The sequence below is a fragment of the Prionailurus viverrinus genome, chromosome E3 (genome assembly GCF_022837055.1).
Source record: "Prionailurus viverrinus isolate Anna chromosome E3, UM_Priviv_1.0, whole genome shotgun sequence".
Lineage (NCBI taxonomy): Eukaryota > Metazoa > Chordata > Mammalia > Carnivora > Felidae > Prionailurus > Prionailurus viverrinus.
Window position 1 is genome coordinate 1,186,588 of NC_062576.1, and position 21,139 is coordinate 1,207,726.

The following is a 21,139-nucleotide window of genomic DNA, read 5'->3' on the forward strand; positions in this document are numbered from 1 at the left end:
GCGGAACGGACAGGCATGGACAGGCTTGGACAGGCTGCGCCGGGGGAAGCAAGCAGGACAGTCACCCGGTCTTTTCGGAAGCCCCGGGCTGGCAGGACGCTGGCCGGATCCGGGGGCTGGGGTCCTTTGCCGTCGTGCAAACAGCAGCCCTCTGGCTTCAGCAGACAGCAGGCGGGGCCTAAGGGGCAGGTGGGCGCAGCCGGGGGCGGGGGTGAGGGGTGGAGCTGACACCCAGGGGTGCTGTTCGAAGTGCGCCCACTCCTGTTCTGTGCAGGAAGTGCTTCCATACGCACTATCTTTAACACCGGTGAAAGGCTTGGGAGGAGAAAAAGCAAACAGCATCAAGATTCCTCCGTGCACCCACCGACCCCCACAGGGGCTCAGCGCCCACAGTCTGCGCACCCACCAGGCCCCTTCCCGGGCCGAGGCTGGGACGTGGGGGGTGGGGGGCCGTCCCGGGGTCCCGGGGAGCCCTGCGGGGACCTGCGAGCCCGTGGAGCTGCGCCCAGGCCCGGCCCACGGGCAGCGGCACATTTTTGTTTGGCCCCCTCTTTTGGAAATTTTACAGGAGATTCGAACACACACAGGAGACCGTATACTGAATCGTCGCGCCTGCCCCTCCTGCCCTCGCCTCGGGCCTCTGCCTCGCCCCAAGCAAAGCCCGGGCATCGCATCCAGCCTCAGCACGTACTTCTGACCCCTAAGCACAGGGCTCCATCGTGTCCCAGGCCAATGAGGAGAGGAGCCCCAGGCTGGGCACCTGGCTGGCGGCAGGAGGAAGGAGGTTTCTCTCGGCAGCAGCCCAGCCAGTGAGAAGCCGCCCTCTGGCCTCCTCCGAGGGGCTCTCGTCCTGAGCAGCGCCCCCCCTTCCATTCTCAGACGCACTTGGGGGTCACCACGGTTTGCCCGTGGTAAGTGCGATTCCTTTGCCATTCTGGAATACGGAACGAGCTACTATTCTGGTAAAATAACTGGGGGTTCTGTTTTTAGGGTTAGTGTTACGTAAACGTGTGTGTGTTCAGTGTAAGATACGCAAAAAATCATAGAAATAACACATGCAGAACGACACAGAACAGCTTCTTCTGGGAAGACAGAGTGTCTTTACTGCTAAACTTGTGGCAGGAAAGTTTGATCAGATGAAATGCCAAGTTGGGCTCTGACTCTGGGGGCACGTGAGCCTGTGGGGAGGACACACAAACCGCCGTCCCGGGCTCTGCGCCGGCCGCCGGCCGCACGCCTCCCGCCTACACCACTGGCCTTTCCAGGCTGGGTCTCTCTCGCCAAGCCCTCCATGCTCCTTATCAGAGTCCACAGTTCGAGGGAGCCCTGAAGAACATTAACTTACATCAACAGAGCCACGAAGAAGTCCAGACATAGAACCTTTCTCTAAACCAGACTCACAAGAACAAGTTAACTCCAAACATTCCTTGTCCCTGATCGACACATCACCTAGGACCAAATATCCAGTGTAAGCACATAATTATGAGAGAAGGGTCATCTCCAAAAGGAAGCTGGCCCTGCCATTTCGGCCAAGGCAGCTGTAACCCTCCACATCATCGTCTCCAGCCACCCCCCCCCCCACCCCCCCCAGAGAATGACCACATGCAAACAAACTCTGGGTAGCAGAGTCCCCTCAGTGTGGAATGCAGCCCGGCCCATCTTGTCTGCTGCCACTCCAGTCACCAGGAATACTCGCCAAGTCTCCAGAATGTGGTGAGCAAAGGGCCATTGTGATGTTTCTATAATCCGTGGAGAGGCGGCCCCGTGACCTCAGCAAAACACTGGGCTGCGGCCTCCCTCTTCGCTGCAGAGCGCGGTGCACAATTAGGGCACCGGCCTTGTGACCACAGGGAGAGCGGCTGCGGAAGCCCAGCCCTGGGGCCCGGGGGCACACAGCCCCTGCTCCTCAGGAACCCACACCAGCAGTCGGGGGACGGCTAACTCCGTGTGGTTTTCGAAAACGGACGCCTGAGCGTGAGGCGGTCAGAAACCCAGGAGGAATCAGGTCACGCTCGCACACCAACTCCGTCCGCCCAGGACGGTGGTGCTGTCCCCACAGACATTCGGCTCTTGCACAGCAATCGGCCAGAACAGTCAGGGAGCAGCTGCCAACAAGGCACAAAGCTGTCGCCCTCGGAGGGAGATTTACGTGAGCCAGCTAGAGAGTGCTAGAAGGTGCAGACCTTGGCTCAGCTGCAGGTGGGTGGCCCTGACACATGCACGGACACTGTGCTGTCCTTCCTGGCCCCGCTGGCATTCCTGGCAGAGGCCTTCTTTGCAGAGAAGGCAGTGTGGGTGACCTGACGCTAAGTGGCTTAGGTGGCACCTCATGTCAGCTCTCCCCAGTTGCAAACGGCTGCGGAACATCCTGTGGGCAGACCGCGTTATACCTGGCGTCCCGGGGACTGTGACCAGGAATTCTGCCAAGGCCGCTCATACGAAGGCGATAACGTTTACTTGGGTGCACTGGTAAGAGAACTCATCTGGGTTCACATCCTGACCCCACCAGGGGCTGAGTGACCTTGGGCAGGTTCCTTACGTTTTCTGAGCCTCAGTGCAACTTAAAATGGGAATCCTGCATTTCACTGCTGCTAAAACACATTTTCTCTCTCACTTCAACACCTTTAAAAACAGGATGCTTCTTATAACCGGCAGTGTCAGAACTTAATTGTGGCAAGTTGTTTTCTTTTTAGTGGTTCATAAGACAAAGGCGCGGGTAGCACTAAGGATGTCTTAAGAGCTGATAAAACGTGGCCTGAGGGCCTAGGGCAGGAGCTGGCAAAGAGGGGTCTCTCCAGCTGTCTGAGCTGAGTGCTGGACGACCGTGGCTGGTCGAGGCGTCGGGGGACGCGTGGCCCGCTCTCAGGCGGCTCTCTGCTATAAACCCACTTCTGGCGTTGGGCGGAGAAGCAAGGTAAGGCAGTGACGACAGAGCCAAGCGGGCGGTGGGGTCCACAAGTGACCTGGACTCTGCTCTGCCCTTTTACCACAGGGAGTCTGGTCCCCCGGGTGACCCCAACTTCCCTCTCTAATCCGTGGTCCGGAAGCTGACCTGTGAGGCGGGCGGGCCTGGGGTGGAGCCCTGAGCAAGCAGGCGGCCCTGGGATGCTAACTGCCTCGACCGCTCTCCCGTTCAACCCCCGGTCGCACCGCGGATCTTCATTAAATTAGAAGGCGCTAAGGTACTAATTACAGCAAAGTAAACCTCCTTGTTCTTTAAACTCTCCCGGCTTTTAATCGTGACCACAGCTACGAAATTCATGCGGCTGCAGACGGTACACCGTGTCTCCCCGAGGCCGGCTCGGCTGGCAAATTCCTACGACCAGAAGTAAGGGGTGAACTTGGAGACAGCAGGCGCGCTTTGGGGAGGTGCAGGTGCGCCTGGAAGGACCAGATTACAGCCTTCGGAGGGAGGGGGGGGGCGCTGTCCCCTGCAGATTAGAGCGCGTTCTGACTCGGCGGTACGACCAGCACCAGCGCTTTGGGGGAGCCCACCTCAGCGCCCGGGGTTCGCGTCCCGCACCCGGCTGACCTCGGGTCACAGGACGTGCTCCGCCCCGCCCCCCGCCCCGCGCGGCGGGAGGGCGGCGCGAGCCCGGGGGGCGGGGCGGGGCCGGCCGGGGGCGGGGCGGGCGGCGGTCACGTGTGTACACAGGCCCGCGCGGCGTGCGCGCCTTGAGCCCCGCCGCCTCGGAGCCCGGAGCTGCCCGCCCCGCGGCCCAGCGAGCCGGTGAGTGGGCGCCCAACGCGGGGTCGAGCGGCGGGCACGCTCGGGGGCTCGGCCCGCGCGGACAGCGAGCCCCGGGCTGTGGCGGCCCCTCTCGGCCAGTGCTCCGCTGGGACTTTCGGGTGCCTCGGCCCCGCCCTGGCGCTGTCCTCTTGGGGAGGGGGGGTGGGGGTTGCCGTCCTTTGGGGGGCTGGAGGCGCCGTCTCCCAGGGGTTTGGGGGCACTGTCCCCTTGTGGGGTGGAGGCGTTGTTCCCCAGAGGTCTGGGGGCACCGGCCCACTTGCGGGCGGGGTGGGGGCGCTGTCCCCAGCCTGGGGCAGCCCTCCCGCTGAGCTAACCGGGCAGCCGCCCTGCGGTCATTAACCTGTGGAGGGTTCCTCCGGTGTCCTGCGGGGAGGGGGAGGGGGAGGGGAGGGGGTGAGAGGGAAAGGAGGCTGACGGCTGACCGTGCTTATAGCTTCCCTCCTCTTTGTGATTACACAATTTTTAGTAAGTTCTGGAACTACGTCTGAGTGCAGTTATCAAGTCTGTTGCCGACTGTCTCGGACACTTGCTGAAAACGTGACTCCCCTGGGTATGGAAAGGCTCCCGCAAAACTTCCTAGGAAGGCAGTGGCCCCCAGCCTTTGAACACCCACCTGCTCTGCGGGCAGCAAGTGCTGCCAGGACACCTCAGCTCTGGTCCCGAGGCTGGGCCTCGTCTCTTGGGGGGAGCCTGAGGGAGCCTGCGCATGTGATGTCCCCTCACCGGAGAGGCCCTCCTCTGAGATCTCCCAGCTTTAAGCTGAGCAGCCAGCAGAGCGGGAGGCTGGAAGCCGGTTGCACAGACCTCTGCAAACACAAGAGTAGGACTAAAATGGCTCCGACCCTGTTCCCAGGCTGCTCATGCACGGTGACCAGATCCTCCACTGTCCCCACCGGGTCTAGCTGGGGCACGGCTGGGAGCGAACAGAGGCGCTATTAATAATTACGCACAGCGTACGGCCACCGTCCGTGGCCCGCGGCAGAGCTCCTAAAGGAACTGCTGTGGGGCCCGGCTCTCCAGACCAGAACCTCTGCTCTCTCCCCGAACGAAGCAGGCCTCTCGACACCTAGCTTCTAAAAACTGGAGCTCGTATTTGGGGAGTGCTTACCAGGCCCCTCGACACAGGAAGCTGGGCCAGAGCGGAAAGCCCGTGGCCCGGGGCCACACGCCGCTCTCTGACCACGGGGTGTCCTGCCTCTCCAGTCAGGATGGAAACCTCCAGGGGATAGAGGGACGCGGCTCGAGGCCAGGACGTAACTGTCAGCGTTGACCTGGCGTTCCCGCAAGTCAGAGCGCATGGTAGGTTGATGGAAGCCAAGGTACGTCCACCTGATGTGGGTCATGTGGGCTGTGGAGACTGACTGTACCTATTACATAGCGAGAAAGTGACATCCTTGCCGAGATCGCTGTTGGGAAATCCGCTTGTTTGATTTACAGGTGGGAAGAGGGCTGTGCTGCCTCCGGGGGCCGGGGGAGGGGGGTCCTGGGGCTGCTGCACCCGTCCACGGCCCTAGGATGTCATTTGGAATCCTGAGAAAACAGCTGCCACCTGGCCCTTAAGGAGCCAACCACATAGCAGGGCCACGTCTTGGGGGCTGCTAGCAGGGGGGTGGGGGGTGAGCTCCTCCACTCCACGTTCGTGCGCGTGACAACACCGTGCTCCTTCTTCCTTAAACAGTGTTTCCTGGTTATTTCCTCTTGCTTGCTGCTGGCTCAAAGCCTAAAGCCACTTGTATAACTGGGCAGCCTCAGGCCGCGTGTGCCCACGGGGGTCTCAGGTCTAGGACCCAAATTACCACCTGGGCATCAGTCCTCAGTCTAGATAAGAAAAAGGCTGGTTTTCCCTCTAACTGGAGATGCCGAGACACAGCCCCACTGGGGAGCAGAGTCCTGTCCCCTGGGGGCCCCATGTGCAAGCAGAACGTCCTGGAGTAGCAGGACAGGGTGAAATGGGCCAGGTGTCCTGTGTGTCCCCCAGCAGGCCTGGCCTGGTCCCCTTCCTCCCATACCTGCCGGGGGCGGGGGGGTGGGGGGGCGTGCCCAAGGGCTTCCCAGTTTTAATTAGAACCCAGCACACCAGGAAGCAACTCTGAGTACAGACAGCCAGCTGGTTGCTCCCTCGGCAATGACTGCAGGCGGTGATCAGATGAGGGGCTCTGAGCAACCCCCCCCCTCCCCCCCCGCCCAGGTAAGAGCACACCTAGTTAATAGCTAGGGGAGGTCGGGAACCCAGATGGGGTGCCAGGCCTGCCCAGAGTCTGAAATGGGAGACTTGGTCTGTTCTCAGGCCTTTGAATTTCTGAGCGAGTCTCTGTGTTTCCCCCTGGCCTGGGGTACCTGGAAGGAGCTTGAGCCGCAAACCACGTCAGTCAGGGAACAAAACAGCCCAAGAAACTAGTGCTCCCGTAGACAAAAGAGTGTGTGTCCCATCTCCTTCCAGGGAAAGGAAGCCTGTGGCCTGTACAGGCGCCCCGCTGGCCCGGACCCGGCGGCCTGGTCTCAGCCCCCCACAGCCCTTCCTGAGCTGGCAGACAAGCCTGCTCTCTTCCAGGGAGAGGGAGGCGGCTCTTTGTTTATGCGGCTCAGCCAGGTTGCCTGGCCCACTCACTGCTCTGCAATTGAGAGCAGTAAAAAGCAACAAGCTATAAAATTCAAAACAACCCATCTGTAGAAGAGCAGCTTCTCATCACACCCCAGGAAGGCGCAGCGTTTGCGATAGGAATCAGTATGTGCAAGCCCTCTACATTGAAAACCTATGAAAACATCAGCCTTTCCGGAGTGTCTGGCTCCTGCCAGCTGGATGTTAATTGTAGCCGAAGCCTCTGCCCGTTATTGCAAAAGGAAATAAACATTCGGGAGTCATTTTCAAAGCATTCTGATTGTTCTAGAACATTCATCTGAAGTTGAGTCTCACGGTGCACAGCGGGTCTGTGTCAGATAGAAACAACCCACAGGACCATCAGCCCGGCCGGGCCGTCTGCCCAAGCAGGGTGCACTGCCCGGGCCTCGCAGCCCTGTGCCCCCCTCAAGCAGCTCTCCCACTCTCTGCTGTCCCTTCTCCTACATGGGGTTCTGGTGCTCACCTTGGGGAGGAGCCTGCGACCTAACGGTCCTCCTCCCCAGCCAGCCAGCCAGCCAGCCAGCCAGCCAGCCAGCCAGCCAGGCTTCTGGCACAAATCACCCTCCCCGCCCCCCTGCCGTTCAGAGAGCTTAGAGAGCTCAGAGAGCTCTCAGCAGGACTGGCTGGGGGGTGGGGACAGCAGTCAGGGAGGGCTCCCCGGGGCGTTGATGCCAAAATAAAACTTCAGGAGTGAGTTAGCACTTCACAAAGGAACGGAGAATCGAGGAAAGGCAGTCTAGGCAAGGGACCAGTGTGCGCATACAGCAGTGGACGAGGGACGAGGGAAGCTGTGTTCGTTCACCCCGGCCTGGCCCCAGCAGGGGGTGGGGGGGGCAGGTGCCCGGCCCAGATGGGCCCCACACCAGAGGACAGGATTTCCTGATAACAAAGCAAGGAAACCAGGTAAGGTTTTAGAGAGACCAGCTCAGCTACCTTTCAACGGCGTGACTCCTCTTTGCTGGTTTTTCACGTCTGCCGGGTCTGTGCGCGTGCAGGCAGGGTTCCCAGCAGGCGTGACCCCTGCCCGTCCCTGCAGCAGCTCAGCCACCCCCCACCCATGCTGCTTGGACCCACTCCTGGCACCGGTCTGCACGGAGATCACTCTGCGCCTCAGCCAAGCGCATTCCCATTGCTTACAGACGTGCGGTTTCGACGGGCTGGTTTATACCATCTTGTCTTCTTTGAAAAGGCACAGAAAGCAAGCCGCCGATGTCTTGCCTCAAAATGCTTCTAACAGGCCGCCTAACGGGCGGGTGGGCCTTGCCAGCAGTGAAGAGGAGGGCCAGTCGCTGCGGACAGGCCTCTCCGGCGTCCTCCTAAGGGAGGGCTGGAAAAGAACGGACCAGAGCCGTCCTGCGTCCCGGCTTGTCTGCACGCCGTGAGCGCACGCGAGGAAAGCACACGCTTACTTATGCCCCAGTTGAATGTGAGTGCAACACCAGGAAAATCGCTGTGTGTCACCAAAGCCCTAACCCAGCCCACAGAGCCTGTGAACTCGCTCCTGTCCCCCGACAGCCCCGCTGGGCCTGCGACTGGTGGTCACGCACTCACACCTCCCTCCCGGTGGGTTTCCTCTCGCCGTGTCTCAGGTGACCGATTCGGAGCGCAGGTTCACGCATCAGCGTTCTGGGCACCCAGCGCGCCTGGGGAGGAGGGTGTGGGCTCAGATCCTCCTCGTCCCCATGCCGGGGACTCACCCAGGCCCACCCGGTCGCGCTCCAGGTACCTGAGCTCCTAAGCTGGGGAAACTGAGGCAGCACAGAACCTGCGTCACGGGCACCACCCGGTGGGTGAGCAGAGCCTCACCCCGGAGGCTCCACAGGGCTGTCCTGAGAGCTCGCTGAGCCAGGTCACGGGCACTAACTGAGCCCCCTCTGCAAGGCTCAAGTCTCCACGTAAGTGGCCTCCTGTACCGTGGAGGCCCCGCTGCAAAGTCTCCTGTGCGGGACAGGAGTTGGCCAGGGCAGTGCCTGAAAGCAGAGGCATCGAGGACCGGTGCTCTCCTGCCCCAGGCAGCCTACCTGCAGCCCCGCTGTGCTGTCCCCGTCTGTCCCCCTCCGTCACCCAGGCCTGGCCATCACCCCTGCTGCTCTGGACACTAGGCCACCGCTGCCACTGTGCACCTGCTCTCGCAGCAGGGCCTCACGGTTGTCTGCAGAGTGACCCCTACGGAGGCGGCATGTTCAGGGCCCACGGGCCGCCAGGCCAGCGCCAGACGCGCCCCCCCCCCCCACCGCCCCGTCAGGGCCTCCAGGTCTGTGAGTCGCTTGGCCTTGTCCAGCTGCTCGTGCCCCAGGTGGGGGACAGACAGCCCTTGGACACTCATGTGCTGAGCTGGCAGTCCAGCCAAAGAACCTCCTGACCCAGCACGGGGGGGCCCTCGGCTCGAGGGCGACCCCCCCACGTGACCAGGAGCGGCCGGGACACCTCCTGGGCCTGGAAATGGCAAGTCCAGGAAAGCACCTTCGTGAAAAATAATTATTGAAGCCCAGAGGTGGTCTTGGAAGTAAATGGCTTTTCTTTTCTACCTGAGAGCATTTGTAGTAAATGACTGTCACCCAGCTGAGGACACACAGGCCTCTGTAGGGGATGCAGGGAGACAGAGGGCTCCGGAAACTAAGTCCCTAGAAATGCTCAGACACCTGCACGCCCGGTGGCCTCTCGCTCCATCCTCCACAAGCGCTAGGCAGGCCTCCCCTGCCCTGCCAGGGGTGGCTGCCGTATTACTGCGCCCTCTGAGAGGCTGGCCTGAGGTCACCCCGTGAGCCCGCAGAGAGGCCTGGATGGCAAAGCCGTGGCACCAAGTCCACAAATGGAATGCCAGCTTTGACCAAGAAACCCTGCCCTTGTGGACCTCAGCCTCGCTCTCCTCTACGGGTCCCAGAGGTGGCCCCTCCACGCTGGAGCGTCGAGCACAGCCTCGTTCCCTCCGAAGGTTTCCCGCCGCACAGCCAGCCTCGTGCAGGGGTGCCCCCTCAGCCTCCGGGTCCTCTCAGGTTTTTCTGGACGAACAGGCCATTTGTGACCTCTCGCCCCTCTGGGATGCGCAGCCAAGCCGCCGAAGGGTTCGCGGTAATGGTCCGAGTCGGCTGAGGGCTCACCCCGGGCGGGGGGCTTCGTGCAGCCATCTCTCAGGCCAGTCCCAACTCTCAGGCCAGTTCCACCAGGCAGCTTCCTCCGCCCTCCCCGACCTCGGTCACCTGTCGACTGGCCCCACAGGCCTGGATCCGTGCTGCCCCGAAGCCGTTTGAAGAGGCCTGGGAAGGGGAGTGGCCACTGGAGAGGCCAGCCCAGTCCTTATGGTGCGGAGGCTTTCTTCTGAGTGTGATTAGAGAACGAAACACACAGAGAGCTCTCGGAGAGAGAGAGGGTACGTGAGTCACCTTTACAGGAAAAGCCAGAATGAACTCATAACCTGGTGTTTCTTGGACAGCCGCAAGCAGGTGCGTGGTCGCTGGCCTGGAGAGCGCCTCCCTTTTGCTGCCCGGCCCAGATACTGGCGCACAGCACTCCTGTAGCCCCGACCCTGCGCTGGCCTGTCACCACCGAGGCCCGCTTCTGGACCAGCAGAGGGTGGGGGCCCGGCGGTCCTGCTGTGCCCATGCCTGCCAACGTGCCAGGGGTGCCTGGCTTTGTGCACCCAGGCCGGCTGGCGGTCTGGGCTCACGACACCGCAGAGAAGCGCAGACCCATCTCGGCGGGGGTCTTGAGGATGCATGGAGATCCGGGGTGGGATGGGGAGGGGGGCTCTCGGAAGATGTTCGCAGCTTTTCGTGTGCTCCTCGGCTCCGGTGGCGTGAGGTCGGGAAGGGGCTCCGACCTGGAACACCCACCCTGGGAGGAGGGGAGAGGTTCGGGGACGGTCCCAGCGCTCAGCTGCAGTGAAACGGTGGGCTGGCAGGAGCGGGGGCTCACGGGGGGCCGTGGGTGCCGGTCTGTGGGCACAGCCATCGCTGTGGGTGCAGACAGGGCACCTGGATGGACACGATGGGGTGTCAGTCCTGAAGGAATCTTGGAAGAGGCTTTGGGAGGCTAGAGGCAGGGCCAGCAGAGGCAGAGTGGCACCGAGGGAGTGGGGGCGGGAAGGGCAGAGCAGGCCAGGCGTCTCTGCCAATGGACCCTTTCGGAAAGGGCTCTAAAGCGTGTGGAAAAGGAGGGCGGGCACAAGGGGCCAGGGAGGCAGTGGGGAGCTCTGGCAAGGAAGGGCCCAGGGGTCCCAGTGGGGAGGTGTGGTGACAGGACCGGCCTGTTTGGAGAGCCAGCCTGGATGGGAGGCCCACTGGGGTCCCCGCTGACCCTGACACCGTCAGCTGAGGGGCTGCGGCAGGTGGCAGGGCCCGGAAGTTGGGATTGCCGATCCTGCCATTTGGGGAGAACGTGGCAGATTTCCAAATGAAAACGGGTGGAGAGTGGAGCGCAGGCCTGCTCGGCCCTGGAGAGGCCGCCTCCCCGCCGGCTGTGCCCCAAGTTCCTCTTTCGCCGAAGGAAGTGAACCGAGAACTGGCGAGCTGGAAAGGTGGTCTGAGGCCTGCGCGGGAGGGCGGGAGCCAAACCATTGTTCCCAGGTTGGCCTGCTTCCCGGGCAGCCTGAGGGGAAGTCTCTGTTCCCGGGTTCCTGGACTTGCAAAACCAGAGTGCACAAAAGGGAAGTGGGGTCACCGCAAGGAACCGGGGACCAGAGAAAGGCAGGGCCGGGAAGGGAGCGGGCGTGGGGGCGTCCGCGGGCCCCCAGGTGCGGAGCGGCGGGCAGCGGCCCCGAGCAACAGCACCGGGGCCGGGCCCTGACCTGGCGGCACCCCCGCCCACGGTCTCCACAATGTCTGCGCTGTGACGAGCACCACCGGCTCCAAGACCTGAGCGTGTTTCTCTCACTGGCCCGTCCTGCTCGCTCGACATGCGGCAGTTCTGGCCGCCTGAGCACGTCCGCCGTGCCACGTGCCCACACCCCGGGCTCGGCTGGCTCTGCCAGCCGTGCTCCCCGGGACCCACGTTCTATCTGCACAGGGCGCGGGCGAGCCCATCTCGAGGCAGGTGCTTGGCTGTCCGGGAGCCTCCGTGACGCTGGCACCCTCCGCCCCCCCCACTCCCCCTCCAAAGACAGGGATGAGCTTCGGCAAATGCCAGACAGACGGCCCCGTTCGTGACACAAGGCGGCTCCTCACCGCTGGCCTCCCTGGAGGATTGCCGGAACGAAAGGACGAGGCCTCTCGTCAGGCCTAGAGAAAGCGAACCGTCTGCATCCAGATCACGGCCGCCCGTGTACTTGACCCACGTGGGAACCATGCACGCGCAGCGCCCCCTCCGACAAGCGAGCTGGGGCCACACGAGCACGTGAACTAGGAAGGAGGCTCTCAACAGACCGCGTTCCGGCTGAGGCTTTCCCAAGAACGGAGCCGTCCTCAGCCCAGCACGGCGGCCCGCCAGCGGCCCTTCCTGCGGCCCCACGGGGCAGCCGTGGGCAGTCAGGGCCGCGGCTCTGACCCCGCGGCCGGGAGGCTCCAGGCCGGCTGTGTTCCACAGCGACGTCGAGAAGACACCCACCCTTCTTCCTGCCGGTCCCGAGCCTGGCCCTCAGCCACCGCTGCCCGCTTTGGAGAGCTCTCGGGGCCACGCCCCCGGGCAGGCGGCCACGGCCCCTCTCCATGGTGACTGGGTAACTCTCAGGGAGGCCCGCGTTCCGCCCTTAGTGGCCACCCAGCTTCCTCGCAGAGGGAAAAAAGGAACTCGTCTGTGCACACGCCCAGCACCCCGAGTGTCCGGAGCGGCCACGTGGGCTCCAGACGAGCCTCATCGCACCGGCCCCGGCACCCAGTGCGGGCCGGGGGCGCAGAGGGGGGAGGAAGCGGGCGCTCCCGAAACCGGAGCGGCAGGGCAGGAGCCTGATCCGACGGTGCCGGCCGGCCCTTCCAGGCACAACCCTCATTCCGTGAAACCGGCTGTAAACAGAGCTGGGGAGGGGCCGCCGTGCCTGCCAAGGGAGGCAGAGACCGAGTGATTTACTGGAGGAAAACAAGTGTGCGTCCACACTGGGCACCGAGCGCACACACGCGCCCGCGCAGGAAGCCAGCGCTGCACGGCTGCGGCTGATAAGCTCCCGGGGGTGGGGTGGGGGTGGGGGTCGGGGGCAGAGAAACAGGATCCTCTCGGCGTCCTTGGCTGCTCACAGACGGGGTCTGCGGTCCGGGCGCACAGAAACGCGGGGCTCGGGATAAAGGTAAGCAGCCTGCGCCGAAGGCTCCGCTATGGCTGCACCTATGGCTGCACCGGGGACAGGCGGCCGGGAGGGGCTGGGCCGGGGGGGACACCCTGAGCGGTGAGTGCCGAGTGTCCCCCACCCCCCCTCCCGCCACACCTGAACCGGGAGGGAAGGACGGGCTCGTCACACCAGGAGCGCGAATCCTGGGGTCCCGGCCTGGGCGCTGAGCGCGAGCCCGCCTTTCTCGCTAGCAACTACCCCGTGTGAGTTCAACGCCGGTCTTAAAGATGGCGGAAGGCCCTTCCTTTTGTGGGGCTGCGGCTCCACGTCTGGTCTCCTTACGAGGAGGGAGGCCGGTACACGAGAGTAGGTGCGACACCTCGGGCAGACCCCACGGGCCCTGGGGTAGGATGGGAGCCAGGCAGGGCCAGACCGGAGGGGGTCTGCCTGTGGGCTGACCACGGCAGAGACGGATGCGATGGGATGTGAAACGTCTAGTGGCCACAAGAACGCGCGGTGTTTCCTGGGGACTCGAGGCCTGTGAAGTCTGGTGGACAAGCTCTCCACAGCCATGGGCCCCCGTTCGCTGTCCCCCGGTTATGGTCAGAGCCATGGTTCGGCCACACTTAAACATCCACAGCCAGCTCCGGATGAGTTCAAGAAGGAGAGTGGAAACCAGCCGTGTAATCAGCTAAAAGATGACACAAAAAGGACCCCCCCCCCCCACCACCCAGCTTTGGGAGACCAAAGCTTCCTGTAGGAACCACAGGTGTTCCGGGAACATGCCAGCAGCCCAGTGCCCCCGCCGCACCCCAGGATCCGGTTCCTGGGGTGCAGGGCGCCCACCAGGGCCAGAAGCTGAGGAGCGCGGTCTAGATTTAGGGACCCAACCCATGCTGTGGATTACAGCGAACACTTCTAAAAGTGATGTAATCAGCACGTGTGGGCAGAATCCGGCCGGCCCGGCGCCCAGCAATGGCCCAGCCCCAAGCATCACTCCCGTCTGACGGGCTGCTGGGCGGCATTCACGAGAATTACAAAACACTCCCACTGACTCGATGTCCCTGAACGGGAGCTCACGCACCGACTGCCCACCTGCCCATCACAGCCGATCCAGGCACACTCCTGTTGTGGGGACCCCGACCTCCCTTTACTTCCTGGTTAACCCCCTGATGCCCCACTGGCTCACTGCCTCGGGGGAAATCAGCAGGTAGATGTCTGTGTTCACCGCCTGATCCCCACCCGACACCCCCCACCCCCACGCCAGGCTCCAGCCTGCAGTGCAGCGGCAGGTGTGGGCAGGGCCTGGCCCCCGAGCCCCTTCAGGGGCTGGGGTCCGGCACCAATAGCAACAGGGCTGGCAGAACCCTCAGCCCCTACGCCCAGGAAACAAACGTGCACTTTGCACGTGTTCGCCCGAGAGGATTTCTTATTCTGAGAGCAGGAGATCAGGATGGGCCGAAATTCATTTTTCACGGAAGGTTTTCCTCCAAAGGACCGTGACACGTGAAGAGTGTGCTCTTTCCTCACGTGTGGGTCCTCCCGGCCAGCCGCACACCCACGCCTCCCGTGTGCTAGACCACGGGCCATTGGGTTGCACTCCAGCGGGGACGGGGGGAGCGCAGCGCGAGGTTCCCTCCGAGGGAACCCCATCACCGGGGCCCCGTGGCGGCCCGGTGGACACCAAGGCGTGAGCCTCTCACCCACGGTGGCCACCCCCACTTCCACGCTCCTCCTTAGGTGGGGCTCCCACCGCCTGGCTTAGCGCCTCCTGCTCTCCCAGCTGCGTTCAGGGCGCACCTGTCACACGCCAGCCTGTGCAGCTGCCCGCGACCTGCTCCCACGTGTGCACCCACACCCACTCTTGGGGACAGAGGCGCAGCGTGCTGGTGCAGCCCAGGCGGCAGGAGAGACGGAGCGGGTCTCTGGCCACCAGACCGCTGACACAGGTGTGGAGGGCGGGCAGACGCACAATTCCCACGCACGCCCGGGAAGGGTCCAGGCAGGGCTGTGACAGCCTGCTGTTCCCACCCAGGAGGCTGTGGAGGGTCACCCTGTCGTGGGAAGGCCCATACGCGTCACGGCCCTGCATGCCGCGCCATGAGCACCCGTCCTTCTGAAACCCCTTTCAGTAAAGAGGCTGAAAAGGAGGTGGTCACGGGGCTCGCTTGAAGCCACTGGGTGGTGGGGGGCAGGACGGGAGCCCAGGACTGGGGTGGGGAGCCCTGCAGGGTGTCCCCGCATGGCGGAGAGAAGCCAGGACGGGAGGCAGCGTGAAAGCTGCCCGAAGCGGCTTCCCCGGTGGGATCTCGGGTGCATCATCCAGTGCTCAGATTTCTCTAGAAACGGGCTCGGGGAGGCTCGCTGCGGCCGTTAGGGTCACGGCAGCATCGGGACCTTGCGGGCCCAGCTCAGGACCTAAGGCAGCCACGGACAGCGACCTGGCTCTCCCAGAACATGCATGCTCGGGACGGAGTTCTTCTGGAAGGGCCCGCAGTCTCTAGCCCTTGCCCTGCTAGGTTAAGGGGCGAGGCTCCCTTTGGGCACCACCTCCGCATCTCTGAGGGGCTGGCGGGGCCCGGGGCTCTGGCTAACCTTCCGCTGCTTTCTCCCGCAGCCCGCCATCATGTGGAGCTGCGGCCCGCTCAACGGCACGGGCGGTGCAGAGGACCAGCCGCTGTGCCAGCACCTGCATCTGGTCCTGTCCGTCTTCTCCCTGCTCTACCTGGTGGCCGGCGTCCCCGTCGGCCTGGGCTATAACGCCCTGCTCGTCCTGGTCAACCTGCACGACCAGAGCAGCATGACCATGCCCGACGTCTACTTCGTCAACATGGCCGTGGCAGGCCTGGTGCTCAGCGCCCTGGCGCCCGTGCACCTGCTGGGCCCCACCGCCTCCGGGTGGGCCCTGTGGGGCTTCGGCAGCGAGGCCCACGTCACGCTGCTGGTGCTGTTCAACGTCTCCTCCCTGGTGACCATGTACTCCACGGCCCTGCTCAGCCTCGACTGCTACATCGAGCGGGCGCTGCCGCGCACCTACATGTCCAGCGTCTACAACACGCGACACGTGTGCGGCTTCGTCTGGGGCGGGGCCCTGCTCACCAGCTTCTCCTCCCTGCTCTTCTACGTCTGCAGCCATGTGGCCGCCAGGATCGTCGAGTGTTCCAAGATGCGGGACGCGCAGGCCGCGGACGCCATCATGGTGTTCATCGGCTACGTGGTCCCCGCCCTGGCCGTGCTCTACGCGCTCGCGCTCATCTCGAGGATCCGGAAGGCGGACACGCCGCTCGACCAGGACGCGGGGAGGCCGGACCCCTCGGTGCACAGGCTCCTGGTGGCCACCGTGTGCACGCAGTTCGGGCTCTGGACGCCTCACTACCTGACCCTCCTGGGGCACACGCTGCTGGCCTTGCGGGGGAAGCCCGTCGACAGGCACCACCTGGGGATCCTGCTCTTCGCTAAGGACGTGGCGAGATTCCTGGCCTTCTCCAGCAGCTCCGTGGTGCCGCTCCTTTACCGCTACATCAACAGAAACTTCCCCAGCAAACTCCGGCGGCTGATAAAGAAAATGCACTGCGGGCGCCAGAGCTGCTCCCCGGACCAAGCAGGGGTACAGCAGGTGATGGCGTAGAGCCGGCGGCCGGGGTCACGGCCGCTCGCTGAGCGCGGGTCCTGGGGCCGCCACCAGTGCCCCGGGTGGGGTCATCGGACGGGCAGTCGACGGCGTACTTCCCGGAGGCACGGTCCGGGCCCCCTCCTGGGAGACAGGCGACCGACACTTGACCTGGATGCACAGCACTTTGTCGCTGCCTGCTCTGTCACGCTCTTCCCCAGGATGTCACTGAGGCCGGGACCCAGAACAGCACGAGGCGTGTTCTCTCCAAGTTTTCTGCTTCCAGACAGGTCGCTCTTAGGCCAAGGCCGCGCGGTCCAAGGCGGGAGGGGCCTGGCGTGAAAAACAGCTGCCTGCCCACCTGCTTCGGGCGCAATAGCGTCCTCAGCCTGGCCGCCTCCACCCTGGGTTTCTGAATGAAGTCAGGAGAATCCAAATCCAGTGTTTATATTCTGTGCCGGCAAAATACCCGATTCTGTCTCTTGCGCTTATAAAAAGATTCGAGAGAAGTCACCAAAGCCTGAAAGCGAAGGAAGCAACACGAAGGGCACTCCCGTTGGACGGACGGGCGGGCTCCTGCTACCGCAGGGTCGTGCTGGGTGGGGTGAGGCGGGGAGAGGCGCGTGCCGTGCCACGCACACAGGCAGCGTGCAAATGCTTCAGAAGGACAGGGCCAGCAGTGTGGCTGGTCTTAGGCGGAGGGCCCTTAACTGGTACCCCTGCTGCCCTCCCCGGTGACCTCAGCTAACCGTCTTCAGTAGAAGCCAACTCCCCAAAGTGTGCACAAAACCCCACGCTAATAGTAAACCGAAGAGAGGAAAGCGCGGTGAGGATTTCCAACCTAACACAGAAGCTGGGAGGGACCGCCTGGGGAGTCACAGGCCTGCAAGGCGGAGCCCGGTGTGGCACGGGGGCAGAGCGTGGGGCCACCACTGCCACCTCGCACCCGACAACAGCCTGCTTCGCCAGACGCGGCGCGTGCCTGGATCCTTCCACGCCGCGTCCCGTAAACACCTGCTCTAAAACCGTGGCCGTCGAAGCCCCCTGCTCTCCTCGACACCATCCGCTCACCTGCACCCCGACGTCACGACGCACCACAGGCCTGCAGCCCCCTAACTGCACCTCTGAAACCCACAAAGCTCTAAAAACAGGAAGATTTGTTTGTCAAGTTTGCGGCACATTCCCTTGGTAGCAAACCTTGAGCTGAAGTGGTAGGAGAGCGCTTTTCTGAGGAAAGAGGAGCGTGAATGTGATTACGGAGCACTGGCCCGGCCCCACAGGGCCCCGTAACACGCAGCACACACAGCATGTTAACTGCGTGCGCGCAAACGCAGAGAACAGGTGAACGTAGGTCGTTTGCCAAAAGCAGCCGGAAGTATGCACACGCCTTAAGATGTCATTCCTACGTCACCCTACGCTTTCCTGCGGGGTTACGGTGACAGGGAGCGGCTGGGGCTGGCAGCTTGGGAACTCCAACCCGCGTTTAGGTTTGTGCATCCAAAAATGTGTTGCTTTTTGTCGCTGCTCAGCAATACACTGTATTTATTTATTTATTTGTTTATTTTTACCTTCTGACTCCCTTCACCCGTTTCTCCTCCCTGCCCCGGCAACCACCAATCCATGCTGCTTCCGTGGCCTTGGTTGTTTTTCTTAAAGATCCCCTGTACCAGTGAGATCATGTTCTACTCCTCTTTGACTTATCTCACTTAGCACAGTGCTCTCCAGGTCCGTCCGTGTTGTCGCAAATGGCCAGATTTCATTTCTGTTTATGGCTAATATTCCGCAGTGCATGTACCCGCCCCCCCCCCCCCCTTCTTCTTCATCCACTTGTCTGTCAAGGGACACTCAGCTGCTTCTGTGTCTGGTCTGTTGTGAATAACGCGGCAGTGAACGTGGGGGTGCAGACACCATTCTGACTGAGTGCTTTTGTTTCCTTTGGGTAGATACCCAGAAGTGCGATCACCGGATAAGTAGACCTGCTTTTGACTTTTGAGGCACGTCTGTACTGTTTTCACAGTGGCTGCGGCAGTGCGCATCCCCACCAGCGGTGCACGAGGACCCCTTTCCCGTACTCCCTCGCCAGCGCTCGGTGTCCTCTTGGTGGCGGCACCCTAGCAGGCGTGAGGAGCACCCGCTGGGGTTCTGACGCGCTCCTCTGACGAGTGCCGCTGAGCACCTTCTCACGTACACGTTGGCCGTCTGCGTTCTTTGCAGAAATGTCTGTTCTCATCCTTTGTAATCACATTTTATTTTGCTACTGGGTTGTGGGAGTGCTTTATGTATTTTGGAGATCAGTCCCTTATCAGAGGTATTAACATACTAACTTTTGACAACCTGAAAACTTAATTCTGACACATCTGATCCGAGGATGGCACAGTGTGGCTCTGTGTTTTGCCACATTCCATTCAGGGAAATCGCTCCATTTGGCCCTGGTCTCTCGGGAGATTCAGCCCATGACTTGGTTGCCATTGTGTTTCTGTCTGCAGAATGTATCCCCTCCGGGGTGATGCGATGACTGAGTTCAGAGTCTGCCTGTGCAGAAGCATGAAAATACACTGGACACCAGGGTCCTGGTCTTACTCGCCCCTGGTAGCTGTGAAATTCTGGACAGGTGGGGCCTAATCTACTTCCTGGCCAGTAAATCAGGGGCAGAATTAGAGAAGTTTCTGGGTTGCCTCTGTCCGTGAACGTGCTATTTCTACTGAAGGGCGCAACGCCCCTCTGCTGCAGGGTTTCCCCCAGTCCTGAAAGTCTCAGACCCGACCCCCTCCACTCCTCAAGCTGTGGGCTGCACGGCGGGGGATCCCGTGGCCCCGGCTCCGCTGGGGAACTCTCGTGTTGGCCGAGCGAATGGCGGGTTGCAGGGTGCCCGGCATTGCAGCCGTGGGGCCTCTGACCTCACACACACCTGCTATCACGGAGTCTCAGTCCTCGTCCTCTCACGGCGGGTGGGTGGGGCTGGGGCCAGGGTCAGTCCCAGGTCCACCACACAGGGCCAGGCTCTTGGGTCAGGAAGCCAACACTGTTCTTAGGGGACACGGGACCCAGCGGGTGGGCTGGTTTGGGGTGGCAGTGCTATTTCAAATAAAAAGACCCTTTTCCTCACTCATCTGTTCTGCTCTTTGCTCTAGAAAGAGCTCCTAGGAGAAGAGGGAGATCCCAAGGGCACAGAGCCGAGAGCCACGTGGGTCTCCGCCCACAGCCCCGGAGTCCCTCACCCCAGCTGGGCTCCCCCAAACGGAAGAGGGGCCGAAAATCACGGTCTCGTTTTCACTTTCTCAGTGGCTTTGGTTGCAACCTGGCTTGTTTCTGGTGACCTCCGGGGGCCTGAGCGGGTCCCACCCGTGCCGGTGACAGAGGGCCCCCGGGGATGGGTGGCAGGCTGGGTGTCTCACGGAGACCCCTCTGCTGCTTTCGCGGCATCCCCGGGTCTCACGGCTCGATTGGCCTCTGTGCTCTTCTCCCCACTGGGGACACCTCCGCCACCAGCCCCATGTGCTTCCCACATGGCTTTTGTCCATCCACAGTCACCTGGGCTGGATCTGGGGCGACTGGACGCTGCCTCCAGCGCTCCTGCCATGCGGCCCAAGACATGGAAAGAATTCTGAGCTGAGAGAAGAATGAGGAGTCGGTCGGGAAAGGCTCCAGTAGACTGTGAACGTGATCCTACGTGTTACACGTGTATTTTTTTAACTCACCAATCTCGAAGTCTGCCAGTGGAAGTCTATGTTCCAAGGCCATTAATTTTGTTATCAGTCCCTCCTATTATACTTTTTAAGTTAATCTTAATTTTGCTAATCACAACAACTCATCTACCTTGTCGTGCTTATTTAAGATTCTAGAAGGTGAATTTAATTTTAGGTTGCTTCACGAAGGTTATAAAATTTATCACGGGAAACCAGATCTCCTGCTAATTGTGGCAGATGCGTCGGGAAGGCAGACCCCCAGTCCTTCATAGAACGCACGTGATGAAGGAGAAACCTGGAGAAAATGATGAAGAAGCTAAATTACAAGTGAAGTTCTTGGATTTAAAATCACCTGGAAAACTGGGGGAATTTTTCATTTCTCATCCGTTGCGTCTCTTCCAGAGTTTGTACCGTTTGCCTCGAGTTCTACGTAAATCATGAAGATCCTGAAGAAAAACCCACACGTTTGAAGACTTAAGTCACTTGACACAAATCACCCACCTTCGGAATTCTCAAAATGTGTATTTCCAGGGGTGTATGACGTGTAGCAGAAACCGGCACGGGACTTAGCCTATTTCCCCTGGTGACAGGGGGCCGCCACTTTTCGCTACTCCTCTGTTGCAGTGGCACAGCAGCAGCGTGTACCTGCACGCTCCCTCAGGCAGGGCGGGGCGCACCCCGAACCCCGGGAAGACAGCCCCCCAAGTCTGGCAAACGTTCTTTCCCGAGAACGGACGTTTGACAACTGCTGACGCGTCCCGAGGGCAGAGGACAGAACTGAGTGGCCCCAGCGGCTCCGTGTGGGAGGGCCTGTCCCCCCGGGCAAGAGGGGAGCGTGCCGTGCACACGGCGAGTAAATCTGAGTAATGAACAGGGAGTCTCTGGGAATGAAAGAATCCGAATTTACCCATCTTACGTTAATAAAGAACGCGAGGAGCAAAGAATTTTACGATTTGCCTCATTCCGTACGCGTGTAACACTGAAGTCCCGGGGACAAGCATTTGTTGAGTGGCTATGACATTCTCGCCCCTCCTCCCGGTATTTGAAAACCGCTTCCCGGGAGGCTCTTGCGGGCCCGTGTGCCACTAACATCACGTGAACCGAGGAAACGATGCTACCGTCCGAAATGCTGTGAAGTCGGAGCGCGGTACGTTTCTACGTTCCGGCAGGGAACACGGGACTCGGAACCGCTCTGCAGCTGGGAGCGCAGGCGTGTGTGCGGGGCGCCACCTAGTGGCCGCCGGCAGAGCTTCGCCCTGCAGGGCAGCTGCGCGCG

The 21,139-nt window shown here is 61.8% G+C and overlaps 1 protein-coding gene across 10 annotated transcripts; it reads left to right on the plus strand.

Annotated features, from left to right (window-relative positions):
* Positions 1–3,601: 3,601 nt before the first annotated feature.
* On the plus strand, positions 3,602–20,807 carry GPR146 (G protein-coupled receptor 146). Of its 10 annotated transcripts, none has more exons than XR_007147649.1 (4): positions 3,602–3,730; positions 4,218–5,070; positions 15,185–17,664; positions 19,309–20,807. XR_007147649.1 is itself a non-coding variant. In XM_047837588.1 (4 exons), exons 3-4 carry the CDS (start codon positions 5,059–5,061, stop codon positions 16,193–16,195), a joined length of 1,023 nt encoding a protein of 340 aa, XP_047693544.1. In that variant the 5' UTR covers positions 3,602–3,730; positions 4,218–4,301; positions 4,955–5,058; the 3' UTR covers positions 16,196–19,282. The 10 variants fall into 10 exon arrangements, 8 of the variants coding, with proteins under 8 accessions (XP_047693544.1, XP_047693542.1, XP_047693545.1 ...); XR_007147648.1 differs by lacking the exon at positions 19,309–20,807 and adding an exon at positions 18,121–19,282; XM_047837588.1 differs by lacking the exon at positions 19,309–20,807 and having other exon boundaries at positions 4,218–4,301; positions 4,955–5,070; positions 15,185–19,282.
* Positions 20,808–21,139: the final 332 nt, after the last annotated feature.